This window comes from Oratosquilla oratoria, chromosome 5 (genome assembly GCF_046742065.1).
Source record: "Oratosquilla oratoria isolate Oo_2021 chromosome 5, ASM4674206v1, whole genome shotgun sequence".
NCBI lineage: Eukaryota > Metazoa > Arthropoda > Malacostraca > Stomatopoda > Squillidae > Oratosquilla > Oratosquilla oratoria.
In genome coordinates, this window is record NC_134781.1 from 58,598,079 (window position 1) to 58,623,613 (window position 25,535).

The window sequence follows — 25,535 nt, forward strand, 5'->3', positions numbered from 1 at the left end:
TCTCTCTCTCTCTCTCTCTCTCTCTCTCTCTCTAAAAAAAAAAAAAAAAAAAAAAAAAAATCTTAAGGCCGTCCAGACGATCGAGCACAGCTCGACGGGCACTGCCCGCAAACGAGCAAAGCCCACAGGCACAACTGTAATGTCCACTCGGTGCCGAGCTGGCCCAGTCAAACCCGGCCACAGCCAGAGCGTGTGATCGTTCAAGCAGGACCTACAGACCGTGTGCGGTACGATAACCACCAGTATGATGGCCGATAGTTCTATCAAATGAGTGGAAAAGGTGGTAAGGAAACTCAGGTTGAACCAGGAACACTAATGTGATCTAACGTTTCGACATTACCACCTTTTCCACTCATTTGTCACTCCTATTAAATGTAGAATATGAGGTCTTGACTACTGATCCATAGCGAGAGCAAAGACAGATATTGTTAACACTGTTAGTTCTGTTACCATCACTTTCAGCTCCCTTCTCTCCCTAATTACTGGTTTTAATTCAGTTAACTGTTTCTTCATTCACTTTCAACTTTCTTCACTTTCTTTTCATTATTGTATAATTGTAAGTCACTCATCTGTAGGCCCCATGCCTCTTTCGTCCTATTTAGTCAAGTACCTCTTAATATACTTTAGTCAAGTTCCATTACTCAGTAAACAAAGGGGAATTAAATTGAACTTAAATTTTTCTTCATTTTCTTCACTGATTCTTCTACAACGTTACACCAGAGGATTCCCGCCTGGGATCCTTATTACACTCATCAAGTCCAGTCTGCTTTGACGTCACTATTTAATTCATCCAATAACTTTGACCGTTACAATTAAGTGCCACCCTTTAAGGGCGTGACTTCACTTCCATGCACCAATAATTTCTCTCCTCCACCCTTTTCTCCATTCAGAAAGACTGTTACACTGTATCAAGCAATACTGCTTACGCAAGCAATCTTGTCACGAAGCGGAGTGGCTTTAGTGTTTACATTTCGTAACATCAGCACCAATATCGATACCCTAGCTTGTGTTTACAAACATTAGGTAGTGAGCGAGATTATGCAACTCTGCAACTCCGTAGCGACCCTTATTTTCAAAACATGTAAATCGTAAAAATGAATTTCTCGCCACCTACCCCTCTACCTACTTGTCTACTACTTGTCTACCTTAATCTACCAGCCTCTTACAGATATGCCTGCCAAACACTAAAGTGAACGATGATAACCTCTGCCTCTTGCCTCCATAGAAAGCCTCGTGTGTCTGGCAGCGACGTCATATCACCGGCCACGGGAAGTGGCTGGTGCTTTCGCTGAACAACCGAATCGGGCACTTTGCCCGGGTTTTAGTGGGCACAAGCAGTAAACTTGTTAACGGGCAAAATACTCGCTTGTGCACGCGAGCCATGCTCGATCGTCTGGACGGGCCTTTAGTTAACTTGCTAAAAGTATTTGTTCAATAAGAGATTCAGTTTATTCTTCCAACACACGTCACACGCCACAAGAAAATGCTTCGCATTAAAATGTTTGGAAAGACCAAGCAACTTTGTGAAGACTAAGTAGTTTATTGCTATTTGCAGTGTTTACCTTGTTTGCGTTTTTTACATTGCAGGCTGGACCTGACAAACTGGGTTATTCCCAGCAATCTTGGAACTCTTAGTACTTTTGAGACTCCCAGGGCTCTTGGAACCTCTGGTAGTCGCCCATCCCACCAAGAATGTTAGTCCTTTGTGAAGCCTGGATAATCACAGTGTTCCTGCAGTGCAGCATCACGCGAGTTTATGGTCAGTCTCAGATGTCCGTGTCAACAGTGAGTTCCTTGGGTTTCGTGGGATCCCCAGACTCCACAGGCGACGGGAAGGAGTTGCCATGTGGTGAAGGTTCAGTTCCTCTGCAACAACCGAAGTCTAAGAACCTTAAGAAATTAAACCAAACAGTCATGTGTCTAATTAATGATAGAAACTTTCCAACATCACCAGTGTCAACACAACTTCTTCATCACTCACAAGTTATTCCAGAATCTTTGGTCAAGAATTCGGATTCCTTGCTAGGTCTTCTAAAGAGACTCACACAGATGCATTTGGCCCAGTGCACCCTCACCGTGCTGTTCGATGCCTCGTTTGCTAATTCCGCTGCTGTGGAGACTCTTCTCACGTTCTCAAACCCAATACAGGTAAAGTTGAATGGTACTTTTGTGAACTAAACGGTATACTAGGATGTAGATGTCAATAGGCACTTGAGGAATGGCGGTACACTCGAGAATTTTGTTCTGGCTGGCTCCAGACTATTTTATTCGGCTCGGAAAAAATATCCCCCAGAGGATTAAATTATTTTTAGATTAACCCTTCGGGAAGTGTCTTGCGCATGTGAATTTTGTTTTTAGTGTCAATATATATCAACGCCAGATATTCTTATTTATCTGTGAGAAATATTCGCTACTTTACCCTTAAAATTCCAACATAACATGCCTGAGCGTCAATTTGAGTTTATGTGAGACATCAAAGGGCCTGGATTTTTTTTAAAAAGAACTTATCGAGCTTCATTGTATATTTCGTTTATTTCTGCCTGTGACTGGCTACCATGTGTCCTAATATATTGGTGAACCAAATTTATATATCATCATATTGATTGGTTTGTGTTGTTCTCTCCTCCTACAGGTGATTTTCGTGGAGTCTGAGAACGACTTCAAGCTGGTCCTGTTGGAAGCAACGCAGTGTAGGTCCTACTTCTATATATTTCATCAACCCAAGACATTCCTGGCTTTCGCTAACGATGGACAAGACATGTGGGACTTTCAAGGTTATCACATTTTCTTGGGCAGGTCTGTCGATGACCTGACGGCCTTCGCCACGTCCAAGAAAGGGAAGAAAACGGAGCACATCCTCGGGCTGGTTCCGGTAAGTGATGCCATGCATGAGACGGTGGGAGTGTTAAATTTTGGTTACGACTGAAACAATGTAGAGAAACGACCGAACAATGTAGCGAAATGGTTGGTAGCGAACTGGCTATGTAGAGAAACGACCAGATACTCAACCCAACGTAACTTTCTTTATATTTTTGTCACCGGAGAATTGCAGGAGGGGATCATAATATATATATATATATATATATATATATATATATATATATATATATATATATATATACATATATGGGGGAGAAATGGGTGGGAAAGGGCAAACGAAGATGTATTGGAAATAGAGTTTATTGCCCTAACGTTTCGACCAATTTGGTCTTCTTCAGAGGACATGTTGCATTACAATAAGACCACAAGTCTTATACTCGCAGCGAGGGGGAACCCGGCCAGCTTTGAGTGGATGTGTCAGGTCTTCTCTTCGGCTAATGATTTAATTATCAAGACACTTGCTGTTTTTGACAGGCATTTAAATCCGTCTCTGTCATTGTTATTTTCCCTGGTGGCGATATGTGCGGCTTCCACAGTTTTTCTCATTTTCTTTTTAAGTCCCTCGTGTAGAATTTTCACGCGCCAGTCAGGTAGGTTTCCGCATTTGTCCAGATAACGAACCAGGGAGTTGGATGTTCTATGTGCCCTGAGGTCGTTTTTGTGTTCATTCAACCGTTTCTTGATCCCTCGACCTGATTCGCCGAAGTGCGAGGAAGGACAGCCGCTGCATGGAATGCGGTAAACGACACTGAGGTTATTATGAACATTAGCATGTTTTTTAAATATTTTTCCTATCTTATTGGAAGACACTTTAAGCTACATTTACTCCACCTTTTAACAAATAATTATCAATAGCTCCGGTGTTAGTAGAATTAGGGACAGTTATAAAGTGTGACTTATCTTTTCCCGGGGCCTGGACGTTTGACCCATCGTAGATCTCGGCTTTCCTCATTGTTCTGGTGATCAAACCTCCGGGGTATTTCAGCTTCTTAAAGGTATTCTTGATGTATGCCAGTTCGTCATGTAGGAGTCTTTTACTGCAGATACGAAAAGGTCTGAGAAAGAAACCTATGAGAACACCAGTTTTGACACGTCTGCTGTGTGCTAAAAAATAGTGGATAAAATCATCCCTATTGGTGGGCTTCCTGTACACTGAGAAACTTACCTGTTCAGACTCTCTATGTATCAGTGTGTCTAGAAACGGTAACTTACACTCTTTTTCTAGCTCAACTGTGAATTGAATGTCTTTATTCACAGCGTTGAGTCTTCTTAGCTTATTCTCTACATTAGTTCCTTTTGGCATCACCACGATTATGTCATCCACGTACCTTAGCCAAGTGGTACCTCTTCCCAAATACATCAACATCATGGGAAGAGTGTAAGTTACCGTTTCTAGACACACCGATACATAGAGATTCTGAACAGGTAAGTTTCTCAGTATACAAGAAGCCCTTTATGTATCAGTGTGTCTAGAAACGGTAACTTACACTCTTTTTCTAGCTCAACTGTGAATTGAATGTCTTTATTCACAGCGTTGAGTCTTCTTAGCTTATTCTCTACATTGGTTCCTTTTGGCATCACCACGATTATGTCATCCACGTACCTTAGCCAAGTGGTACCTCTTCCCATGATGTTGATGTATTTGGGAAGAGGTACCACTTGGCTAAGGTACGTGGATGACATAATCGTGGTGATGCCAAAAGGAACCAATGTAGTGGAAGCCGCACATATCGCCACCAGGGAAAATAACAATGACAGAGACGGATTTAAATGCCTGTCAAAAACAGCAAGTGTCTTGATAATTAAATCATTAGCCGAAGAGAAGACCTGACACATCCGCTCAAATCTGGCCGGGTTCCCCATCGCTGCGAGTATGACTTGTGGTCTTATTGTAATGCAACATGTCCTCTGAAGAAGACCAAGTTGGTAGAAACGTTAGGGCAATAAACTCTATTCCCAACACATCTTCGTTTGCCCTTTCCCACCCATTTCTCCCCCATATATGTATATATATATATATATATATATATATATACATATATATGTATATATATACATACATATATATATATATGCATATATATATTAATGGAGAAATTGTGGAAGTTGATTGAGAAATCTTTGGCCACTGTCTGAAAACCGGAAATCAAGGACCAGCCCCTTCGGGGTTGGCACCTGAAGGTGGAGGTGAGTGTTGTGAGCTTTGGAGACGGGCGGCGAGATGATCGTCTCTGAGATCCGTTGTAATAAATGTAGCAATTCAGGAAAAAATATGTGTAACTCCTGACCATTTCCAACCGTGGACTAATTTATACTTTGCTGTAGGACGTGGCGATGCGTGAGGAGGCTTGGGCCATTTACACGAACCGCCTCTACTGGACGCAGCCTGTCCAGCGCATCAACACTTGGGTGCGCGACAGCTTTGTCCAACCCTTACCTCTCTTCCCAGACAAGTTGTCTGACCTCAAAGGAGTAACACTTGACGTGAGTTTCTTCGCCTGCATGCTCAGTACCTATTGCGGTGCAAGGATTAGAGAAATTTTACACAATCAGTGGTCCTCAAACTATTTCCCCTATAACACAGATTTGTTTCCGTAAAAGTGCATAAAATCCCCATATTAAACTTTCCTAGCGTAACCCAAGAATACTTAACATTACGTGGTAGGTTAGATAAAGTTAGTTTAGGTGAGACTATGTTAGTAAAGCCAACTGTGCAAGTCTTTACAGTTCTTCTAAATTAGCCTCTTCCAAAGTTGCGTAACCTAAGGCCAGGGCAATCTGTAGCTCAGTAATTCACAGATATTGCACGTACTAATACTGACCACTATGAGTTTTTTTAGGTTTTCTGAAATTCTCCTTCGAAGTGACTTCTCATCCCGCTATCCACTCCTGGCCTATCCCTTCAGCCCCTTTAGCATGAGTGGGAGGTCTTTTGCCAAAGAAAAATATCTGGCATTAAAGTATGTCACTGTAACGAAGGCGTTTGAGGATCCCTGAAACTCTAAAATCTAAAGAACAGATCAGTTCGCTTCAGAAAGAAAATGAGCAACATGACGTCATGGCACGGTGCACAAGATTGTGAGACCGATTGAATGTCCCCGCTCATGATGCCCTATTATCAGTCTTTTTTCCAAGGTGGATTGACATCTCGCCATTTAGAAATTGGGTGCTCGAGCTGAATGTTTTCCCACTCCGCAGGTGATCACCTTCGAATGGGAACCGAACGTCCTCTACTTCCGGTCCGACGACGGCGAGGTCCTCTACCCTTATGGGACCGAGATCGAAGTAGTTAAGGCTTTCGCCCAACACCTCAACTTTTCCGTCGAGTTTCAGGAACCACCATTAGGTAGGCTCTAGATCAACTTCTGCAAGATAATGGAACCGCTCTCCCTCCCGAAGCTCAAAGAAGAAAAAGAAGAAAACATCCTAAGACATATCTGCCTTCCACTCTCTTCTTTCTAACCTTTCCTCACTCATTCTTTCCGTCTCACCAAAATACCCCAGTATTCTTTCATTTACCCTATCTCCCAGCTCCCTTTCTGCCCCCGCTCTCTTCTTCATCTCCTCATTTCTCACTCTATCCATCCTTGGAACACGCATCATTTTTCTCTAACACTTCATTTCAAACATATATAAAATCATCTTTTCTGCCTCCCGTAAATTCCAAATGTCCTCCCCTTATAGTATCGTTGGCACAATCACCTCTACATATAATCTTTTTGCATCCATTCCTAGATACCTATTTCTCATGACACTTTTCATCCCCAAAACATTAATTTGCTTCCCTCACTAATTTACCTCCAACCCCCACTCCTCCACTTCCTCTATCCTTTCTCCTTTAAGACTTACCTCCAAATTACTGCCACCCTCTCCCCTTGTACATCTTATAACTTTGTTTTTAAGTGCATTTATTTCCAACTTCCTCCTGTCACATACCTTCCCAAACTTCATTAACTGTCTTAGACCCTTCTATAATACACCGTAGCCCCACCTTCACCTCAAGCCACTCGCTTTCACCATTTCCAACCTTAATGCAAACTACCTATGTACTGCCCTTAACAGCTTCCCCCCTATCCAATATCCTCAAAACATCTTACAATGCTTTCCTATCTACCTTGTCATAAGTCTTTTAAAAAATCATAAAGGCCCAAAAATATTCGTACGCTTTGCCACATAGGAGGCAGGGTAATAGTAGCTGTAAAAATATATATAATTAAATAATAAATGAATAAGTAAATATATAGACTGATAGAAATTAAAATAAAAGAGAGAGAGAGCGAGAGTTGTACAGTGATGCGGTTTCCTCTTGCTGCAGAGGAACTCTGGGGTCGGCAACAGGAGGATGGCACCTGGACCGGCATGGTTGGGATCCTCTCCCGGGACGAGGTGGACCTCGCCGTCGTCGACCTCTACCTCTCGGCCGAGCGCACGCCCTTCATCGACTACAGTGTTCCCTACGACATCGAGGTGAAACCTACCTCATCCTTCTTCTTACTTCCTCCTTCTTGTTCTTGTTCTTCTCCTCCTTCTTCTCCTCCTTCTTCCTCTTCTCCTCCTTCTTCTCCTCCTTGTAACGTTCGTGACCGAGAACGTGGGGACAGCCCCACAATTGGTAGCACCGATTCACTTGAATGAAAATGCTGTCCCCCAAAATGACGTTCCAGCTTCACAGGATAGTCCCCAACCGGTACCACAGGAACCGATTCACTCGCGTGAAAGTACAGTCCCCAAAAATGACATTCCTGCTTCACGGGATAGTCCCCAGCTTGCACCGCAGGATGGAGGATGGAAAATGGTCAAGAGAGGTGCCAAACCCCGCCGGAGGGCACAGATATCATCAGGACCCACCACCTCCAACAGATTTAAAGTTTTAGAACTAGCCAAGGAGGACGAGTTTGAAACCCGTTTAGTAGGGGACTCCATAGTGAGGCACCAATCCGAAGAGTTCTGTGGCCGTTCTTCAAATGGCCGCAGAAGGTGTTATATGTATAGAGGTGCCGGTCTCGATGACATTGCCGAGTCCTGTGACGATGTCACAAAAGAAGCGGACGCAAATACGGTCTTCATAATCCACGCCGGTACGAATGACATCGAATCAACTCGATCGGAAGAACTCATAGAAAAGTACCGGAGTACAATCAGGAAATATAAAGAAAAGGTTCCCGGGAAAAACCTTGTCATCTCAGGGATCCTTCCCAGATTCCAGGGAAGGGGAAAATACTTCGACATAGACAGTTTCTACAACAAAGCATTCAGTGCAAACAACAGAGTAAAAACCCTCTGTGACAAGGAAAAAGTACACTTTGTCAATTTCTGGGACAACTTCTACTTTGATAAAATTCTTTTTGAGGAAGATGGTCTCCACTTGAATGTGGCCGGAGCAGCAAGGTTAGGTAGGCTGCTCAACAACAACCTGACCGACATCAGAAGAAAAAACTCCTCAGCGGAGCCCCCATCAACACTCCCGTAATAGAGCAAACCAGAAAAGTGTCAGATATCAATCTATGTTACGTTAATGCTCGCAGCGTACGAAACAAGTTCGAAGATCTAGAGACAGGTAACTATCACGTGATAGGAGTAGCAGAGACATGGTTGGACACATCAAGTCGAGATTTTATAGCGGAATACTGTTTGTCAGGCTACACAATTTTCAGCTGCGAAAGAGAAAATAGAATAGGTGGTGGAGTAATCCTGTATGTCCATAACTCCCTCCAACCATCACTGTTAAAAACAGAAACAGTAACAAATGTTGACATATTAAATCTAAAGTAATAATTGGACTTGTTTATAGACCTCCGGGTCAGCTACTAGTAAATGACGAAAAATTATTCGATTTAATCGTAGAAACTAACCAACGCTGCGAGACAGTCATCATGGGAGACTTTAACTTACCGATGAAGAGATGGGGTGAAGATTTGAGTTCGCATACAGGACGAGACTTGTATAGTAACTTACTGGAAAGTGGCTTCCACCAAGGCGTAAACTGCCCTACCCGAGGAGATAATGTCCTTGACCTAATATTCTCTACAACAGAAAATCTTGTAAACGACATAAACGTCGGCCCATTATTCAGTACTAGCGATCATCGTACCATCACATTCAAGATTAAAATGGAAGCCAGTTTACCTAAGACCAGCAAAGAAAAAGTACCCGACTTCTGTAGAGCTAATTTCAATAGACTCCGATCATTACTAGCAAACTTAGACTGGAGTACAACTTCGAATGAGATTGATATTGATAATGCGTGGCAAAACTTCACCACGGACCTAAACAATGCTGTAAATCTCTGTGTTCCCTATCGTGAGAGACGTCCGGCAACAAATAAACCAAAGTGGTGGAATAGGGAAATTAGTAACAACCTCTCTCGTAAAAGGAGTGCGTACAAAAAGTATTTATCAACTAAAAGCCAAGACGATAAACTAACACTAGACAGAATTCGCCGTGAAACCAAAACACTGATAAAACGTAGTAAGAAACATCCTGAAGAGTATATTGCAGAGGCAAGCAAGTCGAACCCTAAAGAATTCTACAGTTATGCGAATACGAAGAAAACGCTTACCTGCGGCATTGGACCATTAAATAACGATGAAGGAAAACATACGAATGATGAAAATGAGATGGCCTCAATCCTTAATAATTTTTTTGCATCCGTCTTCACAGACGAAGATTGCTTAGTGTATCAGCCACCGGAACATAAAATGTCCCAAAACGTTTTAAATCAACTCATGATTACAGAAAGGGATGTCGTCCAAGTGATTGATAAGCTTAAATAAATAAAGCCCCGGGACCTGACATAGGACCTAGAATTCTGCGAGAAGTCAAAAATCAAATCAGTAAACCCTTGTGCATCCTCTTCAACAAATCATTAGCACTCGGTAAAGTCCCATCAGATTGGAAATGTGCTAACGTAACACCAATATTCAAGAAAGGGGACAAATCACAACCAGGCAACTACAGACCGATTAGCCTGACTTCGATTGTGTGCAAACTGCTAGAGACAATTATCCGTGACAGTGTAGTAAAATTTTTAGAAGAAAATAAGATTATGAAAGATTCGCAACATGGCTTCCGTAGCAAACGCTCATGTCTAACTAATCTCCTTGACTTCTTTCATGACGTTTTTAACAAATACGAGGAATGTAGATCTGTTGATATAATCTATCTAGATTTTCAGAAGGCATTCGATAAAGTTCCCCACAAACGATTGCTCGACAAACTAAAAATGCACAGTATTTCTGGCAATATCCACAACTGGATTAAAGATTGGCTCTCAGAGCGAAAACAGAGGGTCGTAATAAACGGGACATCATCTAGCTGGCTCGACGTTAAAAGTGGCGTACCGCAAGGATCAGTTTTAGGACCCGTCTTGTTCTTAATAAATATAAATGATCTAGATGACGGCCTCCTCTGCAAAGTGTCAAAATTTGCTGATGACACAAAAATTGCCGGTAAAGTGACAACTACCAAAGAGAAAGAAACTCTACAATCCGATCTAGATAAATTATCAAATTGGGCTAGCAAGTGGCAAATGAAATTTAACGTTAACAAATGTAAAGTCATGCACATTGGAGGAAATAATGATCACATCCAATACCAAATGAATGGCGAAACATTGGATTCAGTAACTAAAGAAAAAGATCTAGGAGTTTTAATATCAAATGACTTGAAGCCAAGTCAACATTGCTCAGAAGTTGTTAAAACAGCAAACAAATTAGTTGGCTTCATCGGAAGAGTCTTCGAAAATAAATCAGAAAAAATATTGCTAAACCTCTATAATTCCTTGGTCCGTCCCCATCTCGAATACTGTGTACAATTTTGGTCCCCATACTACCAGAAAGATATTAACAAACTAGAAAGAGTACAACGGAGAGTGACCAAAATGATACCAAGGCTGAGAAATCTGCCGTATGAAGAAAGACTAAAAAATCTAAACTTATTCTCCCTCTCAAAAAGAAGAATGCGAGGAGATTTGATTGAGGTTTTTAAAATGTTCAAAGGCTTTGACAACATTAATGTCAAAGATTACTTCTCATTAGACCAATCAAATACAAGAAGACGCCACGATTTCAAAGTAATTGGCAAAAGATTCTCTACGAACGAGAGTAAGCACTTCTTCTTTAACCGGGTTGTTAACGTGTGGAACTCGTTACCTTCCACTGTCGTTGAAAGTAACACGATAACAACATTTAAAAATCGCTTAGATAAATACTTGGAATCTAATCCACAAATGAAATATTATCCTTTGCAATAAAAGATATGACAACCAGACATTTAATCGCAATTGGACTAATTGGATAGGATAGTTATAGCAGTAGTATTAGTTCATCTTCTACCGCCTAGTTACCCTGTTTCCTTAATTGTAGTGTAGTTTAGTTAACACAAACAGCCTCGTTAGGGCCAGTAGGCCTGCTGTTGTTTGTTCTTCCTTTGTGTTCCTTTGTGTTCCTCTTCTCCTCCATCTTCTTACTTTCTTCTTCTCCTCCTCCTTTTTCTTCTACTATTTCTCTTTTTCTGCACCTATTTTTTTTCTGATGCAAAGGATTCTTTCGACAAGATAATGCAGAATTCGAGGTATGCGCCGTCGGCTCGGGAGATTTTATTCCACTGTAATTAACGCTAGAGAATTTTATTGAGCTGAAAAATATTGCACTCCTTCTGGAATGATTGATTAAGGTAGCGATATCGAAGTGAGGAGGAGCCTTTGAAAAAATGTCTTCGCGGTTTAATCAATCTTTTCCGGACCAGAGGTTCGTTTGTAGCCTCATATGACCATGAGCCACGAAAGAAAGGCAGAGACATTTCTCAGTTGAATAAAATCGTGTTGTTGGTCAGAACACATTTTCAAAAGGATCAATCCGCATGGATGAGCTCTTCCTTTCTAAACAAGTATGTGGCGTTGCTTCACTGAAAAAATAATTAGGAATTTTATATGACAGAAAACAAAAGAGTAAACTGAAAATCCTCTCATTTCTCGAAACGCGAATTTCTATCATCGATCAACTTATCCGAGCTGCCTTTTTGGTCGTGTGTCCTCTGACAGGGAAGCTGCTTCCTGTCCCGCATGCCAGCTCCGCTCCCGAGGTGGCAGTCTCTCGCTCTTCCCTTCCGGCTCGAGACCTGGCTCTCCATACTCGTGGGTCTCGTCCTCAGCGGTCTCGTCCTCTTCGTCCTTGCGCGCTTGTCCCCACAGTAAGAACCAACATTTTCATTGCCGCATAAAAATCACTCCGCACCAACTTACGAGTGCACACACTTAAGCTTTTCTCCAAAGTGATGGATATTACACACACACACACACACACACACACACACACACACACACACACACACACACACACACACACACACACACACACACACACACATATATATATATATATATATATATATATACATATATATATATATATATATATTATATAATATATCATATATATATATATATATATATATATATATATATATCATATATATATATATATATGTATACATATATATACATATATATATATATATAACATACATATATACATATTATATATATATGTATATGTATGCATATATATATGTATATGTATGTTATATATATATATATATATATATATATATATTTATGCATATATATATATGTATATATATATATTATATATATATATATATATTTATGCATATATATGTATATATGTATATATATATTATATATATATATATGCATATATGTATATATGTATATATATATATATGTCTATATATGTATATATATATACATATATATTTATATATATATATATATATATATATGGGTATATATATACATATATATACGTATATATATGTCTATATATATATATATATATATATATATATATATATATATATATATGTATATATATATATATATGTATATGTATCTGTTTGAAGACAAGGTGGAAATGGGTCGGAAACTTACCAAGAATGAAATTATTCTAGAAGAGAAATGAGATAATAGCTATACGATGTTGCAGTGTTTAACCCTACCCACCACTTCTTTGTTTACTCTGCGAACCCCTCCCCATTTTACTTTGACCACCCACAGCCAAGAGGCCCCCTACTTCCAGTCGGTGCAACTGTGCTACTTGTATACCTTTGGCGCCCACTGCAAGGAACCTGCATCGAAAGACCCCAAACGAGATGCCACCAAAGTCCTCGTGTCCTTCGTCTGGCTCTACACCATCCTGTTCACGACAGCCTATTGCTCCAACTTGACAGCATTCCTCACAGTCACCCTCCAGCCCTCGCCCATGGATACCATCCAACAGCTCTATCACTCTGGCATGGAGGTATCTGGCCTTGGCAACTTCTACCAGAAAGCTCTTCTTACAGCAACCGATCCCTACCTTAAGGTCAGTTCAGGAGGCATGATGTACAGTACTTCAGAGTTATCAATAATCCCCAGTGGGTTTTCATAATGTACAGGCACTACATTTCTTGTTATTTAATTGACATATTTTCTGTATTGTATTTACAGTAAAAGGTACTTGCTTGTATAATATATGCATGCATATATACACACCGCACACACACACACACACACACACACACACACACACACACACACACACACACACACACACACGCACACACACACACACACAGTCAGATTGACGGCGAAGATTGGAACTCCGGGAAAAACGCAAATTTTGTGGATTTCAGCGACGAGGGAGTACCTGTGTTGTATTAGTAGGGAAGGGAAGCTCGTGGTGTAGAGGGCAGGTGAAGAAAAAGAAGTGGAGGCATTATTGAGGAAAATGGAAGAAAATGAGGAAGGGGACGAACAGGCCTTGGACGTCAGAAGGGGTGTCAACAAAAGGTGTGCAGATGACACAGACGAGGTCGAACAGGTGAGCAAAGGTATTAAAAGTAGAAATATAGATAATAGCAGCTCAGTGGAAAGAGGAGATAATGGGTTTAATGAGGGAAGAGATGGCAACTTTCCCCGACTAGTAAGGCTAGAGGAGAAAAAAAAAAAATGAACGAAGCATGGGAGGTTAGGTTTAACCAACTAACAGTAGTTACACAAAGAGTTGACAAACTGAAAGAACTAAAGGAGAATCAAAACCTAACTAAAGAAACAGAAGAATTAAAAAGACAGTTAAGAGAAGTAAAGGACGAGAATGAGGAATTAAAGAGGAATAAAGAGAAAGAGTCCATAGCAAAATAGGTAAGTGGTTGGAAAAAAGTACAAGAGAATAACAAAATTGAATTTGGAGATATAGTAAAACCACAGATGAAATAACAAACTAAGGACACAGTTATTAAAGTGACGAGAGAGAAGGAGAATATAGTAGGACACTTAGCAGATATAAAGAAATGTATAATTATATTAAGAATGGCAGAGAAGCATAATCCAAATGGACTACAGGAGTAGAGGAGAAGGAAAAAGTAAATAAGGTATTAAAATAGTTCAAGATGAACAAGAAATAGGGAAAGAAATTGAAGAAATATATAGAATAGGAAAATACAGCATAGACAAGACTAGACCATTTAAGGTTAAATTCAGGTCACAAACGACAGCAGAGAATGTCTTATAAAAAACAGGGAAACTAGCAAAAAGTGATCAGTATAAACAGGTATGGATAAAAAGAGAAATGAATAAAGAGGAAAGAGAGGAAGAGAAAATAAAAAGAATAGAAGCTAAGGAAAAACGAGAACAGAAGAGAGTCAGACAAAGAGAAATTCTATTGGAGAGTAGTGGATATGAAAGTGAGGAAATGGTTCATAGTAGAGAAAACGGAAGGGAAACAGAAAACAGGATGGAGGTAGCAGAATATTGAAATTGTCTTTCACAAATATAGAAGGCTTAATAACAGGCTTGAATGAACTGAATGATTGCCTGAAGGAAAAAAGAACCTGACATAATGGAAATTGTAGAAACAAAATTGAAAGGTCTATTACCATCCAACAGTGTAGGACATGGTGCATATAATTATTGGATTAGAAACAGAGAAGTAAAACAAGGGGTTGGAGATATGTTCTTGACTAAGAAGGATATAAATGTGAGGTATATTACATATGGAAATAATACAGTAGAGATGATTATGATGGAAGTGGAGGACAGGGATGGGAAGAGCAGAAAGTTTGTGGTAAATTATGTGCCTCCTAAAACGGCTTCGTGGGAAGAGAGAACACAAGAATATGTTTAAAGACACAAGGATAACACTTAATAAGATAATGAAAGATGGAGGAAGAATAGTTATAATGGGTGACTTTAATTGTAAAGAAATCTGCTGAGAAGAGATGACAGTGAAGGGTGGAGATGACCTATGGGGAAATGTACTACTTGATATGATTATAGAACATAAAATGACACAATGGCTATAAGAGAACACTAGGTATAGAAATGAGGAAAATCCATCGAGACTAGACCTAATAATCACATCAGATCCTAAAATAGTGGACAAGATTATATATAAGGCACCAATAAGTAAAAGTGACCTCATATTAGTTGAATTAGAACTAAATGAGGAAAAACACATGGGAAAAAACGAACAATATAGAAAGGGAAGATTGATGTATGGAACAACAAATTTTGATAAAATAAGATATTTTTTCAAAAGGCAGATTGGGAAAGGATACACAAGGAGGAAACAACAGTAGAAGAGAAATGGAAAATTTGACAAAAAATTATAAAGGAGTGGAAAAGTATGTTCCAAGACAAAAACAACAAAAAGGATTTGTAAAATGTTGGTACAACAAAATATGTAGCGAGTTAAAAGACAAAAAGGGATAAAGCTTGGATGAAATGGAAGAAATACAAAAGACCTGAAAAATAGAAAATGTATACTAGTTATAGAAATCAATATGTACAAGTGCGCAGGGAAGAAAAGAGAAAATACGAAAAGGATGTCATTGAAAAATGTAAAGATCAACCAAAACTATTTCATAGATTTGTAGACGACAAACTGAAAAACAAACAAGAATTAGTTTAAACTACGACAAGGAGGAGTTGAATACACAGAGGAAATAGAAATGGCAGAAATTATGAACAAGCATTTTAAATCAGTGTTTACGAGGGAGAACATACAACTTAGAGATGTCGAGTGGGAGGAGAAAGTCGCCCATATGAAAGAGATAGAAGTAACAAGGAAAGAAATAATGAATCACTTGAGTAATGTCGATGTTAGAAAATCGCATGGATCAGATGAAATGGCAAACTGGATTTTGAAAGAATGCAGGAATGAACTAACAGACAAAATACATAGTCTAATAAGCAGTTCATTGAAGGAATGAAATGTTCCAGAAGATTGGAAAAGAGCAAATATAGTACCAATATATAAAGGGGGAACAAGGAAGACCCTTTTAACTATAGACCTGTCTCTCTTACAAGTACGGTAGCTAAAATTTGTGAAAGAATGATTAAAATTCTATGGGTAAAGCATTTGAAAAAAAGTACTAAATCCGAGGCAGTTTGGATTTAGACAAGGGATATCATGTGTCAAATACTTGATGTGTGTCTATTCAAGACTAATAGATATAATACAAGAAAAAGATGGATGGGCTGATTGTGCATTTCTAGACCTGAAAAAAGCTTTTGATAAGGTACCACATAAGAAACTGCTAAAGAAATTAGAAACTGCAGGAGGAAGACAGGGCAAACTACTTAAGTGGATGGAAGACTTCTTGCATGAAAGAAAAATGAGAGTGGTGATAAGAGACACACATTCCAATTAGGAGGAGGTGATTAGTGGAGTTCCACAAGGAACAGTTTTGGCCTCAATAATGTTTGATATATATATATATATATATATATATATATTATATATATATATATATATATATTAATGATATGGATGAAGGAATTGAAAGTTATGTGAGCTTCTTCGTAGACGATGCAAAAATGTTGAAAAAGTGAGCACCGAATACGATTGTGACTCGCTGCAGAGTGATCAGAGTGATTCTTTTTGTTTTCTCTTACTCTCTTTCCTCTTTATTCATCTCTCTTTTTATCCATACCTGTTTATACTGATCACTTTTTGCTGGTTTCCATGTTTTTGATAAAAATTCTCTGTTGTCGTTTGTGACCTGAATTTAACCTTTATTGGTCTGGTCTTGTCTATATTGTATTTTCCTATCCTATATATTTCTTCAATTTCTTTCCCTATTTCTTGTTCATCTTGAACTATTTTAATACCTTGTTTACTTTTTCTTTCTCCTCCTTTACTCCTGTAGTCCTATTTGGATTATGCTTCTCTTCCATTCCTATTATAATTTTACATTGCTTTTTATCTGCTAAGTCTCTTACTATATTCTCCTTCTCTCCCGTCACTTTAATAACTGTGTCCTTAGTTTGTTCTTTCATCTGTTGTTTTACTATATCTCTAAATTCAATTTTGTTATACTCTTGTACTTATATCCAACCACTTACCTCTTTTGCTATGGACTCTTTATTCTCTTTTTTGTTATTCTTTAATTCTTCATTCTCATCCTTTACTTCTCTTAACTGTCTTTTTAATTCTTCTATTTCTTTTGATTTTCCTTCTTTAGTTCCTCCAGTTTATCAACTTTTTTGTGTAACTAGTGTTAGTTGGTTAAACCTAACCTCCCATGTTTCGTTAATTTATTTATTTTTTTACCTCTATACTTACTAGTCGGGGGAGGTTGTCATCTCTTCCCTCATTAAATCCATAGAAGCAATTGTCTCCTCTTCCCATTGATCTGCTCTTACCTATATTCCTACTCTTAATACATTTGCTTACCTGTTCGACCTCGGCTGTGTCGTCTGCACATCTTTTGTTTACACCCCTTCTGACGTCCAAGGCCCGTTCCTCACGTTCCTCATTTTCTTCTATTTTCCTGAATAATACATCCCCTTCTCCTTTTTCTTCACCTGTCCACTACACCACGAGCTTTCCCCTTCCCTACTAATACAACCCAGGTACTCCCTCGTCGCTGAAAGCCACGATTTTTTTTTTCGTAGTTCCAATCTTCGCCGTATGTCCGACGTGTGTGTGTGTGGGGGGGGGATGTATTTACCTAGTTGTTGTACTTACCTAGTTGTATTTTTTCGGGAAGGGAAACTATGCTCGTGGTGTCCAGTCTTCATATCTCGTTTTATCTAGACTGTTTTTAAATTTGTGTATCATTTTTGCACACACCACATTTTCATCTAACTTGCTCTAAACGTCTATTTTCCTGTGGGGAAAGCTGTTCTTTTTCAGGTCTCTTCTATAATTGTCTTTTTTTTTTACGTGTGCTCTTTATTAGATCCTATCTATCAATAATTTCTATGCCTTTCATGATTCTATAAATAGTTATCAAGTCTCCTCTCTCTCTTCTTTGCTCCAATGTCTGTAGCTCAAGTTTTGCCAGTCTCTCCTCATATGATAGTTCTGAGAGTGTTGGTGCCAATTTCGTAATTGCTCTTTGCATTCTTTCGACTTTTGTAATGCATTTTTTATACTTGGTGACTACGTTATCGCTGCATACTCCAATCTTGGTCTTATTAAAGTGACTAGTATTATTTCGTGCTGTACTGGGCAGGTGAAGAAAAAGGAGGAGGGGAGGCATTATTGAGGAAAATGGAAGAGAATGAGGAAGGCGAGAAACGGGCCTTGGAAGTCAAAAGGGATGTAAACAAAAGGTGTGCAGACGATACAGCCGAGGTCAAACAGATCAGCAAAAGTATTAAGAGTAGGAATATAGATAAGAGCAGCTCAATGGGAAGAGGAGATAACAACCTCCCCCGACTAGTAAGTATAGAGGAGAAACTAACAAAAATTAACGAATCATGTTAGGTTAGGTTTAGCCAACTCGCACTAATTACACAAAGAGTTGATAAACTGGAAGAACTAAAGAAGGAAAATCAAAACCTAACTAAAGAAATAGAAGAATTAAAAAGACAGTTAAGAGAAGTAAAGGATAAGAATGAGGAATTAAAGAATAATAATAAAGAGGATAAAGAGTCCATAGCAAAAGACGTAATTGTTTGGAAAAAGTACAAGAGAATAACAAAATTGAATTTAGAGATATAGTGAAACAACAGATGAAAGGACAAACTAAGGACACAGTTATTAAAGTGATGGGAGAGAAGAATATAGTAAGAGACTTAGCAGATCAAAAGAAATGTATAACTATATTACTAACGGAAGCAAATAGAACTACAGGAATAAAGGAGAAGAAAAAGTAAACAAGGTATTAAAAATAGTTCAAGAGGATTAATAAGAAATAGAGAATTAAATTGAAGAAATATAAAGACTGAGGAAATACAATATAGACAAAACCAGACCATTTAAGGTTAAATTCAGGTCACAAACGACAGCAGAGAATGTCTTATCAAAAACAGGGATACTAGCAAAAAGTGATCAGGACAAACAGGTATGGATAAAAAGAGAGGTGAATAAAGAGAAAAGAGAGGAAGAGAAAATAAAAAAATAGAAGATAAGGAAAAAAACGAGAACAGAACAGTCAGACAAAAAGAGATTCTATTGGAGAGTAGTGGATATGAAAGTGAGAAAATGGTTCATAGCGGAGAAAAATGGAAGAGAAACACAAAACAGGATGGAGGTAGCAGAAAATTAAAAGTGTTTTTCACAAATATAGATGGCTTAATAACAGGCTTGAATGAACTGAATGAATATGTGAAGGAAAAAGAACCTGACATAATGGGAATTGTAGAGACAAAATTGAAAGGTCCATTACCACCCAACAGTGTAGGACATGGCGCATATAATTATTGGATTAGAAAGAGAGAGGTAAAACAAGGGGATGTATTCTTTAATTCTCGTCTCCGTCAGGCTACTGTACTCATCTTTGTGGTAGCCCCCCCCTGGGTCAAAAGGATAATATTCTTTTTCTCTCTGCAGGGCCTAGCAGGTCATTACAAGGACTATGTGTACCTCAAGGATATGTTCCCAGGTGTGCAGGAGAGCAGGGCGGTCATCCTCCAGAACCGCCGGTTCCTCGAGTTCACCATTGCCACCCGCTTCACGAAGGGGTCCGGGGAACCCTCGATGCGACTCATGAAGGTGAACTTGTCAACAACTGTAGCGTGTTATGATGAATATCGTATTTGTGTGCTTGTCTGCATATCAGTACCCCGCTACCTTAACACTTAATGACATCGCGAAAGATAAATTAAGTCTCTCATTATCAAAACGGTGCTACGTCCGTGAACAAAATTTCCTACAACAACAACAAATATTCTTCATCATATACGGAATGTTTTACGGTGTCAGAGTAGTAACAGCTTATTACATGCATGCTTATCACATGTGACAGTGTTGTTCTAGTTCCATATGTGCAAGCAGCTGAAAGGAAACCTTTCTAATACCGAGTAGGGTGGGTGTCTATGCCGGAGGTGGGCAACCTATTTAAATATGGGTAACAAGATAAGCCAAGTCTTTGATACATTTTCTCGCGTGCTAGCAGAGTAGAATTATAGGTTTACATACAAGTATGGCCCCCCCCTTTTCACCTCCCAGGGCCTAAATCTACTGCCCAGCACAGCATGCGGTTACCAATGGTATGGTCATATAAGAGGAGCTGGGAATTTTCAGTTATTTTCTCCTATTACGATGAGGTTAGGGTTTTGTATGCTATAAAAAAGTCGTTATTGTGCCAGATTTTGCACGTATGCCAAGGGTTGCCCATCCCTGGATTATGTGGTGGAGTAGAATAGGTAGCAGATGAGACTGGATCTTCTTTCGCTTCGTCGTCTCATCTTTATGTGACATTTTCCTCAAGGCCTCTGTCAAATGGGTGTGCCCATGTTGCAGTGAGAAGAAATGAAAGATGAAGAAAAAGATGAATGGAAGGAAGGGTGAGTAGATGATAACAAGAAAGAAAAAAATGGGAGGGAAAGAAAGGAAGATAGAAAAACTAAAGTAGAAAGGAAGGATAGAAGAAAGGACTGAATGGTAGTATGGTCAGAGACTTGAAATTTAAGAGAGGCAGAAAGGAGGACTCTAAATGTGTTTGAGAAGTATGGTTGGTGTTGCAAGGATAGATAAAGTGAACAATGAGGAAGTGAGGAGGAGAGCAAGGATAGAAAGGGAGCAGGCAGATAAAGTAGATGAAAGAGTGGATGGAGTGAAATTGAGAAGACCAAGAATGAAATGGATGAATGGAATGAAATAAGTCTTAAGTAAAAGGGAAATGTCTGTTGAGCAGGGAAGGGAGAAGGTAAGAGATAGGTGTGACTAGAGAATGGTTGTGAATGGAATATAATTTGATGCAACCCGAAGGGATTTCTCCTCGTCTCCAATAATTTCGTATGAGGGAACGAGAAGGGAGAGTTATTGTGTAAATGAAACAGCTGGCCCTGGTGTGGATGTGCTGTGTCTTCTTGCATTGCTTCTGACCCCACCAGTTTACAGGGGATAGGGATGACCTTTTATTCAAAAGGAGCTAAGATGAAAGGGAAATAGGTAACGGATGGGAATGGGATGACCTGGGGTGGTGTATGGCTCGGCTGGTTTACTTCCTTATAAGGATGAAGAAGCATATTGGTATATGTTATGTGTGAAACAGAAACGCGGGGGGACGTTTGAAATCTTTATTGCGACGTTAAACGTACAGGAGTGAATCACAATAGGAGAGCTACATAATGAAGAGCCGGTATTGCCGGTGACGGCGCTCCTGGCGTGAGGAGGGGGACGAGCGGACGATGGTCCGTCATCCACGAGAAGTGGGGCCATCCAAACGGGCATGGCTTGCATTTGGATGCGGCCCAGATGGCAGCAAACATCTCCAGTGGTAGTACCGTGTCGGGTTTCGGCGTCCGTCGGAAACCGTGGGCCACACTGCACGAGGCGGAAGTGCCCGGTATATCAGTCCTGCATACACACCGCGTTGGGGGCGGAATCGAAGGGGGTCCGTGCATGAAGACGACGGGTCCTTCGCCGAGCGGAGAGGGTAGCCCGGTGCTCGAAGAGCGCCGGCACGGGCGCCAGCACGGGGGGCGGCGACAGAGCTCGCCTAGTGCCCGGTATTTCAGCCCTGCGTGTACGCTGCGTCGGGAGCGGAATCGAAGGGGGTCCTCGCACGAAGACGGCAAGTCCCTCGCCAGGCGGAGAGGGTGGCCCGGTGCTCGAAGGGCGCCAGCACGGGCGGCGGCGACAGAGCTCGCCTTACGACAGGCGTGACGATACTTTGCTGCATCATTGAGTCAAGGTCTTCCATCGCCTGAACCTGAAATACGAACGGTATCGTCCTAGGCGTGTGGGTGGTGAGGGGCGTCGTGTCGGCTAGCAAGTGGGCTCTCACGAGGGGGAGGGAGAACCGTCGTCTTTCCTAGGGAGGCGGTGCTGGGGTCGTCCTTGGAGACCAGCACGTCACTAAAATCCCGTAGGAAGTAGTCGCGAGTGGCGGCCGGTGAGCTGTCAATGGGCAATGTTAGCTCGGCGCACCTGTTCGCGTATGTCATCGCCAGGACAGACTCCGGAAAGTCGAGTGGGACTGGCCAAGCCGAAGGAGAGGAGGGGCGTTCGGACCTCCCCGTGAATCCGTATGGCGGCGTTGCGGTCCCTGTCTCCGACGTCGAGGTGGTCCGGAAGCGTTCCGTGGCGGAGGGGCAGGTGAGATATGTCGGCCGCGTCGTCGGCGCCAAGAGTGGCGTCTGTAAGCTGGCTCCAGATATCTCCAACGTGCCTAGGTGCCGAGTGCCTATCCCTGTGATGTCCGCACCTGTGTCAGGCAGTACGGCGCGGGCGCTGACAGGTGGCGGAGGGCGGTCGGCCGAGAGCGGCGGCTGTAGGGCTCTTGATATCTCCGACTTGCCTAGGTGCTGAGAGCCAATCCCCGTGATTTACGCACCTAAGTAAGGCAGCGCATCGCGGGCGCTGACAGGTGGTGGCAGGCGATGGACCGGAGGACACTAGGACGGCAGGTGCCAGCCTTCTAGGGAGAAGGGGCAGGGGGTGCGTGCGTCTGGCGGTGAACCCTTAGCGTGACGACATGGTGCATGCGTGCAGGTCCTACTGGGCGTCTGAGACGGCCCCCATCAATGCCTCTAGTGGGCGGCAGTACTGTCGCCACCTCCTGCTGTGACGTAATTGCCACGAGGGAGCAAAGGCGGTGATACAGGCCCGTGCGAGTCAGCTGGGCTCCGCGCGGGTGGCTTTCGCGGCAAACGGGGCGAAGCGGGACAAAGACCTCCTTGTTCGCGTGACCTGCGTAAGTGGCCTGGGCCCCGTGCAGGTTGACATTTGCGGCTGATGGGGCGAAGCAGTGGGATGAAGGCTTCTTTGTTTGTACCACTTTATGCACGAAGGCGCGTCTTTATCTCTATCACATGATTTTGTACGGTCCCGTGCATGCTCACTGTAATCGGCACTGCATTTACAGTCCAGCAAATTCACTGTCGCCTGTTGGTCTAGTTCCGTCGGTAATCCGTTCACGATTCACGTATCGTCCCATGTTTCACTGTTGTACGTTGCAAGCACTTGAAAGCAATTGCAAGCACTCTCCTACTCACTGCGCCATGTTCTGTGTGCAACAGAAACGCGTGGGGACGTTTGGAATCTTTATTGTGACGTTAAGCGTACAGGAGTGAACCACAATAGGAGAGCTACATGCTCCAATAAGACAGATAACTATAGACTGACGTGGGGGAACGTCGTATTCCCTGCGCATAAGGAAGGCGATGCCACGCCCTACATATTTAATCAATGAGGGCCTTGTGCCCGTAACAAAGAGTCCTTTAGTCCTTGTAATCTTATGGTACCCTGCTCGTGTCAAATGCCAGGGCCCCTCATAGCACTATACCGCAGTATATAGACAGACAGATTTACAGAACAAAAACATGCTAGGTTTTAGTCACACTATTGTCCAAACATCATTATGAAGAAAACTAGAATGTAATTAGAAACTACAAATCTAATGAAATGTGAGAATTACAATCCAAATATTCAGTCGAATGAAGATAATCTCAGTCAGGCTAAAATAAACAGATAGAATTTTGCTGCAGGAGTGTTTCGCGCCCCACAATGTGGCCATGGGTCTGCAGAAGCATTCTCCCCTCACCTCTCGAGTCAACCTTGTCATCCAGAGGATGCTCCAGGGTGGACTGATCGACCGCTGGTTCCTCGAGTCCTTCAGAGTCGCCAGGGACGTAAGTCACAGTGTCAAGTTTGCTCAGTTTTGGTGACATCACTCTCATTATAGTCTCATTATCCAATTATTCCTTTTCTATGTTTAGTTAATTCCTTCGTTCTCACTGTAAATCTTCTTTAATTCGCCCATGGCTTTGCTCCATTATCTATGTAATTTATAGATTCAATATAATAAGTGAGCTTGGAAAATATGCCTGAAATTAGGATTTGAAAAATAGAAAGATAGACTTTCCACATTTCAATGGACAACCAATAATTTCTAACAATGCCCCCCCCCCAAGTCCCAGGCGAAGGTAACATCAAAACTGATGAAAACATAACACAATAATTGTAAAATTTTAGATAGCTCACTCTCTTGTGCTTGTGCACATGCTGCCTATTAATTGTTGTCATGTTTTGTCACTCAGAAATAACTGTCAGTAACTTTAGTCTGCCCTAGAATCTATCTATTTGAAGTATCTTTCAAGTTGGAAATATTTGGGACTCCAAGCCCAGAAGAGCTTTTGGAAGATTTGCACTCATAACTTGCTTTTCTTCTCCCCCTCTCCTCTTTATTGGGGGAAATAGGCCAAGAAAAGCAAAGCCAAAGAGGAGAATCTTTCCGGGGTTCAAGAAGACTCATCGAAGGACAAAAGTATTTCTTCAGGGGTCATTCCACTGAGCATCGACCATCTCCAAGGCGTCTTCTTCATCCTCGCTATATGCCACCTCTTCTCTTTCCTCATTCTCTTGGTCGAGATCAAGATTGGGAAGCAACGTTCCATTAGCATCTGATATGTCTTAACCAGTTCACATCAACCTTTTTCCGCTCGTCGGCAGCCACGTTAGGCCTAACGTCGGCCTTCACAACTGATTATTTTTAGATGCAGCATGCCCACGCACTGACAGACTCACCAATTTTGCAGGAATCTGATCACAGGGTTTTAAGAATATGGCATTCTGTGAATTTGATAAAATTTATGTTTTTGTTTTTTTTTCCTGTATGAGAATATTTTTGCCTCTGTGGTCAAGAAAGATGTTGAAATGCTCCCATGTCATCATTTCATACATATTAGTCCTTGCTATAAACCATTAGATACTGAAAATGAGTATTGTTTTTCTACGACAGCTCAAAGTATGCACTTTCTTATTTTCTCTTTTCCATTAAAACTTGGAAAGGAGGGAATATATGACAGTAACTGTGTGGTGCTCATATTTTTTTTTTTTTTTTTTTTTTTTTTTTTTTTTGAAAAGTAACAAAAGGCAATATCATAACCAACACCTTTGTGTGTGTGTGTGTGTGTGTATACAGTATATATATATATATAATATATATAAGTCTAAATAAAAATATTCTAAAAAACGCTGTGGAAGTCGGGGACAGGTGGTGTTACGGTGACACTTTGTCCTAAAATTATTCTTGAAAAAGCGCTGGGTAAGTCAGGGTCAGGTGGTATTCTTCTTCGCGTTCTTCGTTTTCTTCTTGTTCCTCTTCTTCTTCTTCGCGTTCTACTTCTTCGCGTTCTACTTCTACTTCGCGTTCTTCTTCTTCTTCGCATTCTTCTTCTTTTTCTTCTTCCTCGCGTT

General features: G+C 41.0%; 1 protein-coding gene across 1 annotated transcript; it reads left to right on the forward strand.

Annotated features, from left to right (window-relative positions):
• Positions 1–1,596: 1,596 nt before the first annotated feature.
• On the forward strand, positions 1,597–24,952 carry LOC143025253 (ionotropic receptor 21a-like). Its single transcript, XM_076184715.1, has 10 exons — positions 1,597–2,148; positions 2,633–2,872; positions 5,206–5,364; positions 6,079–6,226; positions 7,196–7,347; positions 11,921–12,069; positions 12,956–13,262; positions 19,722–19,883; positions 23,825–23,968; positions 24,537–24,952. The coding sequence occupies exons 1-10, from the start codon at positions 1,693–1,695 to the stop codon at positions 24,741–24,743; spliced, it is 2,124 nt and encodes a 707-aa protein (XP_076040830.1). The 5' UTR covers positions 1,597–1,692; the 3' UTR covers positions 24,744–24,952.
• The last annotated feature ends 583 nt before the right edge of the window (positions 24,953–25,535 follow it).

What these genes read in the sequence shown, in the direction of transcription:
- LOC143025253 (XM_076184715.1), top strand. Translation starts at nt 1,693, where the DNA reads ATGTTAGTCCTTTGTGAAGCCTGGATAATCACAGTGTTCCTGCAGTGC. An exon ending in ACATCCTCGGGCTGGTTCCG is followed by an intron (nt 2,873 to 5,205) that starts GTAAGTGATGCC and finishes ACTTTGCTGTAG; the next exon opens with GACGTGGCGATGCGTGAGGA. An exon ending in CTTGCGCGCTTGTCCCCACA is followed by an intron (nt 12,070 to 12,955) that starts GTAAGAACCAAC and finishes GACCACCCACAG; the next exon opens with CCAAGAGGCCCCCTACTTCC.